This window comes from Thermobia domestica, chromosome 5 (genome assembly GCF_964235325.1).
Source record: "Thermobia domestica chromosome 5, izTheDome1.hap1.1, whole genome shotgun sequence".
NCBI classification, from domain to species: Eukaryota; Metazoa; Arthropoda; class Insecta; order Zygentoma; family Lepismatidae; genus Thermobia; species Thermobia domestica.
In genome coordinates, this window is record NC_137458.1 from 16,889,426 (window position 1) to 16,907,253 (window position 17,828).

Sequence of the window (17,828 nt, forward strand, 5' to 3'; positions counted from 1 at the left end):
TCCGGGCCCCTCCGCACTGCGGTGTGTTGCGGTTTATAAACGGCATGACAAACATTTTGGCATTTGAAGGCGGCGCTGCAAGTTCCCTTTAAATGCTGCTAGCAAATGAGAGTCCAGCGGTATTGTCACGTTTATTTTATACACACCCACGTCTATCCTCTGCCACCTGATTGTGTTGTAGTTTGTCTGCTTAGCCATAGCCACTCCTCTTAGCACTCGGCAACATCGCGTCAAAGCTTGCGTTTTATTCGTTTAGCTGAAATGCCAAGATGTTTGTCACAGGCTTTAGATCCGGCACAGCTAACAGGGTTCCAAGTGTCTAAACCCGCTCTGAGTAGCCCTAAAGCAGAAGATTAACACCCTCGTCACAACTAACATCCCAAAAGCTTGGATCCCTCCCATCAGAAAAATTTGGGTGCATCCTGGGTTACACGCACAACATACTCTCCTTGGTACCTTATAAAGATGGTGCTAGGAATCAATAGCGTTAATTCAAGTAACTCTCCAAATTCCATGCTATGATCAGGAATTATACTTGAGACCCCACGCATTAATGAAACATGAAGGCCCTACAAACTATTTCGCTGTTAATTACAACATACGAGATAGATAGGTAACTATAGATACCTGATGACATTGAATATGCTTCTACAATCTTTCGATTTTGGCTAACATTTCTAAACATGAGAAGTATTAGTACCACCATCACTTCATTCTGGCACTGTTCGTCCAAGCAGTGGATCACATAGATTCCAAATGAGACGATTCGTATTCATCACCAAACGCCAATAAAGGAGACAAACCCGTCACTTCCAACAGAAGAACGTGCAGAATTGTTTAGGTGTTCCCTTTCTGACTTGAATACAACAAAGTGTGCTTAATCGTTACTTGAATAATTTCTGTCGTCGTGACCTCTGATCTAGACATGTGATCCATTTCTAGACACATTTTACAGTTCATCTTTATGGTATCAAGGTTAAAGTTTATTAACACAATTCTCCTTACTTTTTTTTTTTTTTCTTCCTTGGTCAAATCTTAACCAATTCATATGTCACCTGCTTGCTGAATAGTGACTGGCATACTAAAATCAATAAATTGCGTGTCGTTATTAGGTTTCCATAAGGTGGTGCTAATCATGACTACACCCATGGGTGGGTCCATTGGGTCCGGACCCTGCCCCGCAAAACTTCCTAATTCAACATACACTTGTACACTTTCTCAATAAAACTATAGATAGTTGTTTAACAGGGAAATAATTCATATAGCATGAAAATTTGATCTTACATTTCATTCGTACCCTTTCTCGTTCTATCATTTTTTTTTCTGAAAATATAGGTGGAAGTATTTTACAATTACTTATTGTCTTTTTCTGGTGCACAATAATATCTGTTCGATACTCCATAAACGTAGTAACTTGTAATATTGGACCTTCTCCCCAAAACTTGGACCCCCCCCCAACAACAACAAAAAAAAAATATATATATATATATATGGGTGTATGCCTTGTGCTAATCATGGGCGCCAATCATAAGGGCCAAGGGATCATGTTCCCTAAAGTTTCCTTGGGGACCCAAGATTTGGATATCATTGCTGGACATCTAATAACGGGCACCAAAATGTTATACAGAAATTGGTGCCGCTGGTGCTAATAGAAACCATTCCTTCCACTAAGGATATGCTCCAAACAAGTATTCATAGGCTTACATCCATTAATATTTGACCATTCAATCAGCATGTTCTTGTGCGTAAAATAACCATTCTTATGCTTATATCTATTAGTATGTGACCATTCCATTAACATGTTCTTGTGCTTTAAACAACTATTCATAGTCCTATATTCATTAATATGGACCATTCCATTAGCATGTTCTTGTGTAGTGAAGTGGGATAACAAATTGTTAACAGCCTTTAACAATTAGTTCAGTACTTTCTATAGTATTCTAATTAATAATGGGTTGGGTTGTTTCACCTTCCATTTTCAGCATCTAAGCTATATGAGAGGTGAACCTACAGATTCACGTGGGATCCGAACCCCATGAACTTCAACTGTGAATCGAACATGCATTCCTGTGCCTCCGATTAGCAGTTTAGGAACGCATTAGAGGTTTTGTTTACATGCCACGTTCGTCTCGAAAATTTAAATAATGTTTGAATATAACTAACTTTTTCTGTGGAGTAATTCAACTGGGGCTATGAAGTCATGCACATTATTTAAAGTTACATCAAAGATGTGTTATCAGTTCATAAAAAAATAATTTTGTTTGTAATCTAACGTCAAATTTCATCACCGAAATATCAAATGTATTGTATAAGCGATAATACCATGAAATATTTGAGTGGTATCCAGCGGTTTGGCATGGCATCTGTGTTAGTCGTTGTTAGAGGTATTAAGAAATATCAAATGACCTTGAAATATTTTTTTTTAATATTTTACTTTTACAAAGTTTTCAAGTACAAAATAGATTACAATTGTTTATGATAATTTATATCATATAAGAATGATAAAATATATTTTGGAAACAAAACATACATAAAATATATATATTAAATATAATGTACTGTATTCTACAAGAACAACAGTTGGTAACTTAAATATGGAAGATTTAATGTAAATAATAAAACACACAGAAAGAATACGTTGAATTATAATAGACGTATATCTATAAATGCATAAATATAACAATTTCTTTTTATAACATAAATAAACGTATATTTAGCCTCTTACTGACATATTATTTGTTAACCCATTCAGTAAATGAGAAATACCATAATATTTATTATTACAATCCACCATTAATTTACATTTTTTTAAACTACGATTATTAATTAAATGAATACTGATCCTCATATATTGCATAAACAGCTTATCCTCAAAGCAAGCCAGTTAAAAAATGTTTGTCGATTTTTTTTTTTTGGCTAATAGTTCATAAATAAAGCTAAATTACCAAATTCCTGTTCTAATTTGAAATTTTATTCTTACATTTGTACCATGAAATATTATTATAGTGCTTTCTAAGTTTTTAGTCCATTTTTTAATCAAAGTTTTTATACACTAATCGGACCACATTAATTTTATACACTAATCGAACCATATTAATTTTGTTTGATACTTAGAATTTACTGTTTCTCTGTTTTCATAATGAAATATAGTTTTAGAAGTGCAAGTACACTTATTCTTCTGTTTGACAGACCTCGGTTTAACGGATCTCAAAAAAAGAGGATAAAATCTGAAACAGCTCATTCAGTTTGAAATTCCTGGTTTTAAACCAAAAATGGTGAATTTACTGAGTTTATATTTACAGTGCACAGGTATTTACACTGTCTGATTGGGTAGTATACTTGATTAAAAATACAGTCTTGTTAAAAAAAAAAAACTGGCCATCCATTTCCCTGTGAAAAGCCAGTACTGTAACTCACAGTCGGTATTGAATCAAACAAATGTAAATATTCTGTGGCCAACCGAGATGTTTATTTAGAGCCAAAATGTTAGAATTTCTTATTTACGGTTGCCAGAATATGTTCTTATATATTTAGGATGTTTCTTTCGTATTTTTTAATGTGAATATGAGCCACTGCATACTTAGTATCGAAAGTTATGGACAATCGATAGTATTGGTTTACTGCTACCTACTGTTAGTCCGTTAAAACGAGGAATAAGTGTTACCTGCAATTAAAGTTCAACTTTGTTGCTCAAATTACTGGTGAATTCAGGTAAGAACTGAAGATCATTTTTTTACGAACTAAAACTCTCATTATATTTCCATAAATGTCATGGGTTCTACAAATTTTGGGTTAACATATAGCAAAAACAAACAAAAAAAATATTCCCAAGAAAAGACGTATACGTACTGATTGATAGGTGTTATTGAGCTGAACAAAAATGAAAAAACCTCATGCGTAGTTTTCGAGTAAATCGAATTCCGATGGAGCTAGAAAGTACTTCTCTGGTTGCCAACAATAATGAACAGATTCATTATTTATTTATTTATTTAGTGCATGTGTAAACAAAAAATGCACTGTTATGTAGCAAATTATATTTGCTATTGTTTCCGTTTTCCCCCTAGAAATGATGCCCTTACTTCTAACAGTATCACTTGTATTACTTGTAAGTTTAGGAGGAAATAAACATAAAACACAGTTTACTAATAATTTTATTTTATGTCATAATGTCAAAATAAATAATAAAAAAATAAACTAGTTTGAGGATGGTCATGTATGAAACCCAGCAATGTTTCGCAGAAAAATGAAGCAGCAAAAAAAAAAAAAAAAAAATAGTCAATTTTGAACATGGTACTAAACTAATTTTTAAACAAATAAAGAAATTATCCTACAAAATGTTAACAATGAGAATGGATATACAGTCAAATGATGACATAATTAATGTAGTAATCCATATTGCTATTATTGAAATTGGTTAAAACAATCTCGTAAGAACTTACGCCAAAATCTTTGCAAAACTTGAAGTAATATGTATCCATTGGATTAATCACGTCATTAACTTGTAGACAAGTTCAATATGAATATCTCTATTGCAACATTTTGTAGAAATTAACATTATTTTGTTATCAACAACAATAACAACAACTACTAAGTAGTTCACAATTAAGCTGCAATGCTAAAAATTGACACATGCTGATAATTTTTTCTGAAGCATTGCTGATTTGAGTCGTCTAGTTCCAAAATGGCTCTTCTCCATTTACAGCAAATCCCAGAAAACTTAGAAAAAAATGTATAATCTGCAAGTTTTTTTGTAAAACTAGGAATACTTCAGTGTGTTCATGTGAAAAACTAGAACATCCTCAAATATTTCCAGTTCTACAAAACGCATAGATCCTACAGTTTTTTTTCGGTTTTCTGGGATTTGTTATAAATGGACAAGAGCCATTTTCGAATTGGGCGACTCATTTATAAAATGACTACATTCGTTACATATAAAAATAATAAAATATACTATTTATGGATATTTTCGTTTTGTCTCAAAACTGTTTAGTTCTCTATTACATCTTTCTATTTTAATTTTCTTGTTCTAAAATCAATTCTATATATATATTCCTCATTTAAGATGAAATTAATATTATACACTGTAAAAATTTGAGTAAAATTACGAGGAATAATCCGGTAATTGTTCAGAAATTATATTTTTTATTAAATCACACAGGAACGTAGAAGAAGGAATGTAATTTTAATTGTATTTACAGCGTGCGTTTATTACCAGAAGTTATATCATATTATAATTTATTGAAGACTGGAAACATTTCCTCAAAATTGGATTATTGAAACAAATTATTATTTGAATTAAAATTTTGTTCCATTTTTAAAGTAATCACAACAATAAGCTGAGCAACAAAGGTTTGTTCTAAAACAATTATCATCCAGAAAACTTGTTTGTCTTAATTTAAGATTCGTTCAATGAAAGAGTAAGTTACCAATTACTTTATTGTTTTTTTAAAATGTACAACTATTTCTTTTTAAACTTTTAGTATGCAATGTGCTTAAAGATGGCTGCTTAGAATAATAATACTATTACAAATATTAAACAATCCCAGAATTCTAAAAACCTTATCATTTTACCCTATAAAAATCCCCCTGCGTCCATTTTATAACCTTTTACTCCCCGATATTTGCATTCATGCTACCGTTATCATTCACTCAAATACGTAATTAAATCTAATAAAAATGTATAAAAAGAGATTGTTATTTTCCAGGAAGGCAACTGTTATAATCAACAATTACGTTATTTGTAATAGCTTTAGAACAGCTTTAGTGTGTTATTTTAAATTAAATGGAAAACTATATTAACACAATCTGTAATACTATTTTCTAGAAATTCACAATAGTATATGTAGGAAGATTTTTTTAAAAAATCAAGACAATTATGTGTTACTTTTACCACAATATCGCTCGTTACCTAGAACGGTAAGAAGGTACTGTGAGTTTTTTAAATGTATTCTTTCAACTAGTTTAGTTAACTATATTTATTTTTTTTTAACACTTTCAACATATCAGAATGACTAACGCTTTCTCCATTGATTCCATCAGCAGAGAAATGTAATTTGACAAACTCAAGAAATATCAAAAATTAAATTTTGTAGAAATTATAAAAGATTTTCAGTTTATCATTTGGAATTTGCAATTTTCCCGGGTTATGGAGACCTAAGTATAAAACTTTGACATGTTTAGCATTTACTGCTAGCATTAACGATAACATGTAGAACGTTTTGATAAGAAATAAAAAAAAAAAGTTCTCAACATTGTTTCCAGTATACAGTACACAGTTGAAATGTCACTGTAATGATCACCTTGAGAAAAATCCGTTATCCGGACAGCGGTATATTGTACAAACATACGGAATCCTTATAGTTACTACAGAAATCGGTACGGAGCGTATGTTCTCTACATGCTATATGTACTGTTATTTTTCCCGCTTAGATGTTACAGCACGCCGTTGCAGGATGTCTTACATCTAACAGTCCTCCGTATATTGCATACGTATACGTATGTTATATACGTCAACTATATGTTACATACGTCCATCTGTATGTGAGATTCTGACCGCCTATATACAATTTTTTCGTTCATGTGAAAAGTACGCTTATTCGGAACACTTATACGGAAAGTACGCATAAAATATACATTTCCAGTTATACATTTGCTGTACGTTAAGTCCAAAAACTAGAGGATTTACAAATGTAACCTACGTTTTTACGTACGACACGGCATTGGGAATAATTGTAAAACTTTTAAATCACAAAGTGTCATTTGTGATAGATTGTTATTATGTGATCATTTCAATACACAAAGAGAGAAAATTGTGATTGGGTTTTCGAGAAGTTTACTGAACCGAACCTAAAGTTAAAATTTTGTACCAAGTACTGTATACCTTAGAATACAATTAAATCTCTGATGTTAATTCTATTAGATAAAATCATGTGTTTAGTTATGCAAAAAAAAAAAAAAAAAAAGACAAGTTATAATTAAGTTAATGAATTATGATTCAAGTTATTCCCCAATCACGTTTTAAAACCATCTTTGTGAATCATGGGTAAAATACGCGCATAAAAGATTGAGTAAAGAAGATTTGGAAATAGTCAATGTAGTAACTGGAGTAATTAATGAAATAATCATTAATATTATACGTTAGTACATATTATTAAATATTTTAAATATTTAAAATATTCCTTAAGTTTTTAACTTTAAGTAATCTATTCTTTAAATATTTTTTAAGTATTTAAAATATTCCTTAAGTTTTTAACTTTAAGTAATCTATTCTTTTAATCATTCAAAACTTGATAAAGTAATATTTTAGTTTTGTTTGTTATTATTGACTCTTTACTAATCATTGTAATATTTCATACCTTTTAAAATGAAAAAAAAATATATATATATATAGGTAATGTTCAAATGAAAGGACCTATCCGGTTGAAATTATATGAACAGACTTTGGGTTAGATGGCTAAAATTCAGCTCAAATGTAGCAGTGAGTATATAGATTATATATTCCCAAAGCAAATTGTCCTTTAAAAAATGGATGGAACATAGTAAAAACAACCGTGAAACATTGGAGTCAATGAAAAATCAATGAAAAAACTGAAGTCGTCCAAATATATCAAAAACTATAATAAAGAGATGGTTAATTGAAAGCTTATTCCAAAGACATACTGAAGAGCTTAAAAACGATATATTGCACGTCAGGTAAATATGGATAGAATATTGTCCAAAGTCGAGTTGTTTGAGTAAAATCAAAAATGATGATAAATTATATGCGTCGTCTTCGAATTACCCAGGGCGCCCCACGCGGATGTTATGTGCTTAAATAATATCTCACATCTGGATTTGGAATTTCCAGACTCGATTGAGAATGAAACGTGACTTTTGACCAGATCACGTGACAAAGTCTGGTCCTTATTGCAAATCGGGTAGGCCCTTTGATGAGCTCCCAATATTGATTGAAGTTATTTAAAGTTTTAAAAAAGTGACAGAATTATTAAAGTCAACAACCTTTTTTCTTCCATCAAGCAATACTGTAGACCAAAATATAGTGTTTTTCTCTTAATTTTATACTTCCTTATGAATAATGTAGAAGTTATTCACAGAAGAGAACCAAAATGGGAATAAAACATATACATATTATATTAAATACAACATCGTAACAATACAAGACTTGTGTAAATAAATGTTTGGATTAATTACCTTCCTGGAAAATACATAGTAGGAATATCTACAATTAAAGAATCATATTGGATCTATAAAGATTCTAGTAGCTATAGTACTAGGCACTATCCATTGTCTTTTTAAATAGTATTGTTTTCTAGTGAGGTAGACAGTGAAAAATGTTACATTATTGTACAAAACTGGTAACAATAATGACTGGAACTTTTCGTTATTGTGGTGAAATCATTTTTAAATATATTGGCAATTATCTAAGTATATTGCAACAAAATTTTGTCTGTTTTTACTACTTGTCAAAAATCCCAAATCACTCAATTGTGATGTAATTTTACCCGTTTGCCGTAATGTCCAGCTTGCCAATAATTCGTCGGCCAATAATAAATAAGTAGGCTCACACATTTCATTCCGAGTGTATGGAAGTGAAATTTCTTGTACAGTATACTTTGTAATAAATAAATATTTATATACATACTGATAACGAATGTTTTACATAATTTGAAATCTTGTATGGGTTAAGTTTAGAGTTGACCCTCTGTTTTTTTTTTAAATAAAAATTAGAACAATTTACAGGAGAAATGAAGTAAGAAATGATAATTTGGAGTTTTTATGTGATATTTAGGTGTGAAAGTTTGGGAGTAAATGGGTACTATTTGCAACATGCGAAAGGTTTCGATGATTCAGCAGCATGTTAGTCGTATAGGATATATTGATATTTCCGAATTGAGTTTTATAGAATTATGTAAGAATAATGTAAGAATCTAATTATGTAAGACTCTATTTAATTTTTATGAGAACCACGGATTACTGAATTTAAGTGATAATTGAAGCTTCTATGAGAACCGTTTCCAGTCACTGTTCTAATCTAATTGAACTCTTACCGGGTAACTTAACCTAACCTAATGTAAATTTTCTTAATGTCTTAACTGCTTTTGTGTAGGTGTGAAACTGGAGGGGAACCCCTAAACTAAAGCCCTTGTATGAAATAGATTCTTTATACTGTTAATTGTACTCCTCTAGATAAAGTTAGGTTAGGTTCGTTTCAATAGCTTGTGTCGGTAAAAATATATGGATTTTAGTATCTATCAGCATTCTAACTATGCATTAACAACGTCTTGTTGTACGGCTAAGAACAACTCTAAACACATAAGTGTACATTAAAACATTAAACTTGTATCTTAAAGAAAAAAGACAATGGACAGTCCCTAATAAAGACAAAAATGTCAGTAGGTTATTTTAACTTGAAAATACTTAGGTACCGGTAATCTAAACAATGAATAAATGGTTCTGAAGTTTTTTACTACCTAATCACTCCGTAACCCTACTACAATTTAAAATTTCGTCTCATTCATTGTACCTCTTGCTTTCCAAACTTCGAAACAAGAAACCATATTCGATTGTCACACACGCATACATTTTTTTCACCCTCTACCCTAGCCAACTGTTTTAAATTCGTCACAAGGAAGCGGGTGAGGTTAGATTTACACCGAAGTTGCATCACCCGAGTGCACCGTAATGTCACGTGGTATTGCCATGGAGGTCAAGGAGGAACTAAACGAACCCTGCAGGGCTTCTAACCCCCTTCGCTCGCTGACGCTCAGCAATGTTTCGTAACGTAAGTACACCACTTTTTATGCATTATATATTACGTATAAGGGCAAAAGGAGTATCATTTTTATCTTATTTTAAATGATAAAAGTGTTATGAAAATTGAAAAGTACTTTCCTTGGGCCAGGTTTGAACCCATGCCAAAAGCGATTTTTATGCCATGCCTGTGCGCCAGCATGCTCGGCTACGAGAACTGACAGCCGCTGGTGTTTGATTTGTGCGTGGCGAGAAATTGATAACTTCTACCAATCAGAACCGTGTATTTAGCTCCTATAGCTAGGATCAAGCGTGATTAAAAATATATGCGTCACACACAGAAGTTAAATATGACATATAAATGAAGAAATGCAAACTTAATTCTAACACAGAAAATACACTGTTAATCTGATATGACATAGGGTACATACGTATATACTTATATTTTGTTAAATAAATATGTATCTATAGATTGCACACATAATTCCCATTCTGTCACAAAAATTGTCCATCTATGTACACTTCAGTCATTTCGTCAATAAATTAAATTATTGCACAATAATTCGAAGATGTTCAACATTATCGTTAAGTGTGATTGGAAACGAAAGCTTCTATCGATAAGCCATATTTTTAAAATATTGTATTTTAACATAAATCGTTTCACATGTATTTTTTTTTTTTTTTTTTACATGTCGCTAATATATCTTTTACGTTCTTTTAGTCGTAGTTACAGGATAATCTAGATGAACCAAGTTTCTCAAATGTAAAGCTATAATGTCAACCATGTTGTTCAGAACAATATATTTTTCTAACTTAGTTAATGGACCGGAACAGTATTAAGAACTCCCATGAGACTATCGGCATAGATTTAACCCTCCAACACTGTCTTCCAATATGTAGAATCTATATGGGAAAACTGCCAATTCTAAACTTAAATCCCTGATAATGCTAAACTATTGTTACTGCCCTAAGAAGTAATTTCGTAATTTCGCGTAAAAAAAAAAAAAAAAAAAAAAGTTCTTTTAACTTATTGGTATGTTTAAAGTTACTCTTTTACCGTATGAACATCTTCTGTCTTATAATTCAGTATTGTCAAATTGTAATATGTTTTATTGTCTATATATTTCGAAGTCTTACACACATTAGAAACAACTTGTATATATACTGTACCGTATATTAAAAAATAACAAATGTCCTAAGTCAATGTACGTAACCGTATAAAAATAAGAAAAATGAACACATTTAAACCTCACTTGCACAAACACTCATCACTGTAATTTTGCCCTCTTAAAAAAATTAACTATTTTTTTTAAAAAAATATCTTCATAAGGCACTTTCAACTGTTTCTATTTCTTGTGTTTAAAGCTAACATTCGTTTTATCAACGCTTTTTTATTATTTAATGTACTCTGAAGTATGTGGAAATATAGCACCTTGTTGAATAAATATTCTATCTTCTTCATACTTTTGGCAACCTATTTGAACGTAACTTTGTTAATTGGCTATAATACTCGAACGGATTGCTAACATCTCCTTTAGAAGATGCCCGTTTGTTGAAGAATACCGGTCGAATTCCCGATGACAGCGTGTATTGTCGAGCAAGATTTTCCATGAGATGTGTATTAGGGCCTCGAGGGTTCCAATTCATCAATTCGTCCATTGATTTGTGTTTTGTCAGCTTCCATCTGTTGGGGCTTTCCAGTGGACGTTTAAGACCATAAGGTCTTCTAGAAGACCTTTGGATTGGTGGAACAGTGGGAGTAGTTGTCATCGGCGTTGTTTTATCAATGTTACTTTGTGTCTCTAGATTATCAACATTCGTTCTTTCGTCATCTTCGCGTTCATTGTCTTTTTGCCTCTCCGTTTCATCCTGAGGACCTGCGGAGGAAGACGAGTATGGTAGCGTGTTCTCTTTTACGTCATTCTTTGTCGCCGTGTTATCATTCGATTCTTCTTCCTCTAGTTCTTCTTCGTTATCTTGTACTTCTTCTTGTTCGGTTTCGTCAATGACAAGTCCCCTTCCTCCGCGTTCTTCGGGTCTCTTTGATCCTCGCCGTTGTTGTGTTGTTGGAATTTCGTTGCCTGTCACACCAGTTGATGGATCATTGTTGACTGGAATACCGTAAAATCTTTTGGAATTATTGGCACCGTACGTTTTCACCTTAGAATGGCCCTCAATGATCAGATACAAAGGACCTCTAATGGGCGATGTTGGCTGTTTGTAGTGCGAAAAGATTGGATCTGTTGTGAGAGACATTGACGTAGTTGTTGGGATGACAGTTGTTGTTGCTGTGCTAGTGGAAGTTGTGGGAGGAGGTGTTACTTGGGTGGGGCTTATGTGATGGGCTTGTTGAGGAGGAAACATCAAAGTAGTCCATTGATTATCAGATATAAAATTAGGAATCTTGTGCGGACGCAACTTCGATGATAAGCTTCCGAAAGGAGGTGGCTTTAATTCTACGCTAGCCACAATTTCAACATTAGGCGACGACGATGTTTTTGTCAATTCATTTGTAGAAAATGACGGAGCTGAGAATGGTTTTGCCTTCTTGTGTAGGGTATTGAAATCGAATCCCGCTGCTGTCCACATTGATGTTGTTGATGGTAATTCCGTAGTAGTTGTTGTTGAAAATAATTGGTATGTAGCTGTTTTGTTCTCGTTAACATCTGTTATACGTTGAATTGGGTTATCTGTTGTACCGTTCGATGGTACTAGCGTAGGGGGCAGTGGTGGTGGTATAAGTATAGTATACGGTGGACGTACAAGATCATTATTTAACATTGAGCCTCCCAGAGGGTCTTGCTTTGCTGATTGGATATTAGATGACGCAGCTGGTACAAGATCAGAGCCTATAGTCACCGGGTACAAAAATGGGTACGGCGGTGCATGTTGCGCCTGTTGTTGGGAGGGTTGTGGGTACTGGAATGGTCTTACAGAAAAGTGAGGAGGTCGCATGCTTCCTGGACGAGATGGGAATCGCTGAACATGATACGGAGGCCTACGAACCATATGATGGTGATGCTGTTGCTGTTGCTTAAATGGTGCAGATTGAGGTGATGGGGGGATATTGTTAGGATTAAATTTCGGTCCATCCACAAACGTCATAAAAGGATTGGTATCTCTTCGAGAATTTGCAGTATATGCCACTTGTTGGTAATAATTACTGCTGCTGCTTGATATGTCTTCAGGTGATCTTGATGGCGAAACAGATGTCGATTTCTGTTGTTGTGGTTGTTTATTTCTAGCACTAGTACTACCACTACTAAGTGACGCAGGAAGAGGGTTTCGTGACGTTGTTTCAATCCAGTAATGCACTCTATCGAGTACTGGAGGAACGTAGTCGTATGTGGGATCGTTTTTCAAAGGATCTCCTCGTCCCAGGGGTGTCCATTCGTTATATTCAACCCGTGGTGAGAAGAGTCCTCGATTCTGTCTCTCACTGGTGGCATCACCTGGAATTAAAAAGACAAATAACAATATAAATATAAGAAAAGACTAATGTTAAGGTTATTCTTACAAAGAAGCATTTTAAATTTTAAAAAATATATATATTCAGCAAAATTTGAAACCGAAAGTCCTAAACATCTTTGTCCGTCCATTCAAACATAATAATTCCATTGCTATTTATATTAAAAAAAATAAATAAACATGACGCTTATAATCCTTTAACTATGAAATATGTATGTGAAGAAAACTTCTAAGGATCTACATTTTTGTCATTTATGGAAAGAAAAAAGTTATTTTTCTATGAAATTAGAGTTCTTTCTATTTTCTAAAGGTACTTTCAAACATGTTCTTAAAGTTGGGATGAACGCACCATGTCATTCTGACTGATGTCAAACAGAAGTAATATGCCTCATGGAGAAGCCGCAAAGAAACTAGACGCAATGCATTATGAAAATAGGGTAAGTGAGGCAAGGTATGGTTAGATTAAAAAAAAAAAAAAAAAAGATTACATGAATTGACTCCCTTCCTTCTGCATACTTTCAATCCCAAACAATAGGAATAAATTTCAAGTCTCCAACACGACATACACTGGATATATCATTTAATCGGAAAAAGAGGGTGAGTAAATTTACTTCCTCATTCTTGTCCGATTTGTACCTCAAACAGTAGGTATGATTGGCAAGTTTCAGAGAGGATGTAACAAAAGTAGTCACTCACGAGATGAGAAAATTCCCGTCTTGCCTCGAAAACCAGACAACAGTCCAGACGAGAAATAAGTTATGAAACTTTCGAGACAAGATGAAAAACGTTAAAATTATCGTCTTATTTTCGAGACGAGTCTGGAAATTTCACGAGTTTCGTAAGCAAAACCGGTTTATCCGTGTTAGACCTCAAGCACTAAGGTTTAGTGTTATATGATTCATAGCAAGGGCGCCCATGTTGTGGTTTCCAAGGGGGTCAAGTATAAGCGACGTTTCAAAAATAGTTCCAAATTTTGCTGTAACATGTAAAAAAAATCTATTGGATTTTCTATATTCTGAAGTACAATTTTCTCTAGGAGGGGGGCCGAGCGCCCCACCTTGCCCCCTAATGGGCGCCCTTGTATTATAAAACTATAAATTGATAGAATGACTGTACGAACACAATGAAGAGTATTTATCAACGTTTAAAATACACTAGTTATTACACATTATACTCCAATAGTTAATACGATAGTGTTGTAAAGTGTTGTTATATCATACCCTTCATGGACCTTTTATGACGCGGGAGAATTCTAAAAATTTCTAGATAAAAGTAAAAATAAGAAAAAATCAGGGCCTCCTCCCTGGCCCGGATCATAGAGAGAAACGACTTGCTTTGATAGATAATTTCCTAAACACTATTGTTCAAAAGAAAGTTCAAAAGCATTGGTTATTAGTCACTACATAAGTGTTTCCCATGAGACAATAAATAAGGTTTCCTTGTCTGGAAATGTCTTTTTCAATAAATACTCATCTCGTCTCGATTGGATTGTTAAAAATAATTTTTCTCGTCTCAACCCAGATTTTTCTGGTTTCGTTTTCTAGATTTAGGTACAAAACTTACATCCTGATTAAAAAAAAAAAAAAATGATCTAGAAGTTGTCGAGAACCATTCCATGTCACGAGAGATCCACGAAAGGGTGATATATAACAACATTTACACCACATTTGTTATTGCAGTATATTTTGTAAGAAATGTTGATAAATGATCTTCATTGTCTTTGTAAAATCACTTTATCGTGAATAAAATGAATTGCGTTAGTACATTCACCGCCATTAAAATGCTCAAGGTGACTTAATCCCAACAAAATACGCCAACAGCTTTTTTTTTTTTTTTTAATTTAGGAAAGGAGGAGAAAGAGACCGCCATACAAGCGCAGTCGCATCTATCTAAGCTTTGAATCACGAGTGCACCCTAATTTTTAACATTAAACAACAGTTACTGTGTTTATGCACATTATTAACCACAGTAAATACACTAATACTACACTATTTAATTTAAATATATTAAATACAACAGTATATGAGTGCCCAAATCCAATACTCTTTGACGTGTATTTCGAAAACGGAACACCCTTCGAAAACAGGGTTGCCACTAAAATTACCGGCATTCCCTCAAAATTCCCCATGAAGTGTGAAGTATCTCTGCTTGGGCCCATCCATGGGAAGGGAATGTACTATGTCGGACAAAAGTGCATTAGCACCTGTATTTTGCATATCCTTACTGCATGCACTAATAAGCTTAATAGATACATTGTGCCAAAAACGAGAAACTGAAGTCAGTATTGATCATTTTATTGTATTTACCAGTAACTGTCATTTTTTTACAATTATTATCGAATCATAAATAAAAGTATGTTAATCCTTAGGTGACAATTTTGGATATACAAATGAAATTTACTCTTTTAACTTGTGCTTCAACTACAGGAAATTGATATATGAAGTTATTAGGAAGGAAGCAAGGGCGCCGATCCTGCCCCCCCCCCCCCAAAGCTCATGTGGGTACCCCTATTGTATTTATGAATATACAATATTTGTCATAATTTGAATTCAATTTGTCTTAAAATCCTCATATACAGAGCGTTCAAAAGTCTCTATACACCTGAATCGTCGCAAGTCAAAGTTTGGAGGCTCATGGGGGACATTTCCAACATTTGCTGTGAAAATGTGTGTTAAAATGTGTGTGTATATGCTACGCCCTGTACATAGTGCTTTTATGCCATAAAATATAATAAATTTTGAGTAAAATAACTTTCTCGTTGCTTTGAATATGAGACAATTCAGGTGTATAGAGACTTTTTGAACGCTCTGTATATACCTTATGCATGTGAATGGACCCCCCCCTTCCAAATTTACTGAGAAATCGGCGCCCTTGGAAGGAAGTTGGATGTTTAAGGAAAGTTATCATATGCAGCAGCTAGGGACGTGAAACTAAACAATACAACAAGAACATTGTACTGACGAAGTGCCTAAGAGTTATTTGCCAACAATCAATAGACGATTTTAATTTATCGCTATATTTATGGCACACAATATGACAAATTATACACTTCTGTTTCAATTGTTGAAAATTGTGTTTCACAATAAACTCTAATTGCTATCAAATTTCGTATGTTAAATATATGGAAAAACTGCCATATACATACATTGGCGTATTTAGGATTTTGTTTTGGTGGAGGCTATACACAACACGTGAACAAGCACTTATATTGTTCGTTTTGGGTGCCGAGAAATTTTAACAGAGTTCATTTTCCTTCCTAAACTAATATATTTCGGGGGGCTTAAGCCCGATAGCCCACCCCTAAATACGCCATTGTATATATATCGCTTAATGTATAATACAACGGAAATTTGTATTTGTAAAGCCCCCATTCCACGTAAATATGAGCCTAAGGACAGAAAATTGTTTTAAATATATTTTGCACGTTATTTCTATAGAAATGACCAGAAAGATTCAAAATTTACTATGCAGATCGATTTCTTGTTAAAAAGTTTTAGTTTCCGACTTTTTTAGCGATTGAAGTTCCATGCTGCACGAAGCCACCGAAGGAAGAATTTAGTAGCAATGTTGAACACCCTTGATTACCAAGTGATAAGCATTTGACTCAGTTGCACTGCGGTGTAGACAACCACGTACTGTACCGGTACATCTTTGGAACTAAAGATCAGGAGTTTTAAAGCTATAGGTATATTAAGTAGTCTACTATTTGATTACTTTTGGTACCAATGTAATTATGTAACACCCGTTACAGGTACAGATATGTTTTTTGCTATACAACTTGTACGAAAAGTCAGAAGTAGTCTATCTTTTGCAAAGGTAAAATTGAGCACATGGGCAATAGAACATGGAAGTAAATTTTTCTAATTTAATAGGCAAAGACTGTATAACGGATGTTACATTGCCAGTGTAATAGGTGTTACATGTGAATAGTTAGCTTGGTTTGACACTAGTATTTTATACACTTAGGCTAGCTCTAAGACTCTAAAAAGGGAATTTGAAGTTAGTAAAGTTATAGAGGTATATATATTATTGTCAGGCACGTAGCCAGGACTTCGTGAAGGGGGGGGGGGTCCGTCACATGAAATACTGTGGTCATGACACCAGGGGCTCGATCATTGTAAACTATTTTACTGGAACATATATTGGTTCGTTTAGCCAAGATTTCGTAAGGGGGGGGGGGGCATGAAATTCTGAATGCCCAGGACCTCGATCAATCTAAACTACTTTACTATCAACATATATTCGTTTGTTAGGACGATAAAATGAAGATAAGTTGGTAAGTATTTTAATAATAAACTATGATGAAATCTCGAGTAAAATAATAAAAAAAACATGCTGAAAAAGATATTACAATATTTACGTCCTTATCTGTTCATTCAAATATAACAATTTTCCTTTCATTATGACCTCAACTATTATAGAAAGTACATATTCACTATTATAAGAAAGTACATACTCAATAATGTCTTGTAAAATATTTTACAATATATGCGTTCCTTTCTCTGTTGAATCAATTGTTAACAGACCTTTCTTTCCACATAATTTTTTGTTTTTATTATTCCGTCAACTACTGTCTGTTCCAAATGACAGGTTAAAGGAGCAGTAGAAAA

General features: G+C 33.3%; 1 protein-coding gene and 1 long non-coding RNA gene across 2 annotated transcripts in view; one reads left to right on the top strand and one right to left on the bottom strand.

Moving 5' to 3' along the window:
* LOC145685752 (uncharacterized) overlaps window positions 1-9,681 on the top strand; it is a 54,242-nt gene extending 44,561 nt beyond the window's left edge. Inside the window, exon 3 of the long non-coding RNA XR_014131481.1 lies at window positions 9,604-9,681. This is a non-coding gene — a long non-coding RNA (uncharacterized LOC145685752). The remainder of the gene's footprint in view (window positions 1-9,603) is intronic.
* LOC145685751 (uncharacterized) overlaps window positions 2,518-17,828 on the bottom strand; it is a 215,831-nt gene continuing 200,520 nt past the window's right edge. Inside the window, exon 3 of the mRNA XM_081758253.1 lies at window positions 2,518-13,202. Coding sequence (XP_081614379.1) covers window positions 11,209-13,202 — 1,994 coding nt within the window. The 3' untranslated portion in view covers window positions 2,518-11,208. The remainder of the gene's footprint in view (window positions 13,203-17,828) is intronic.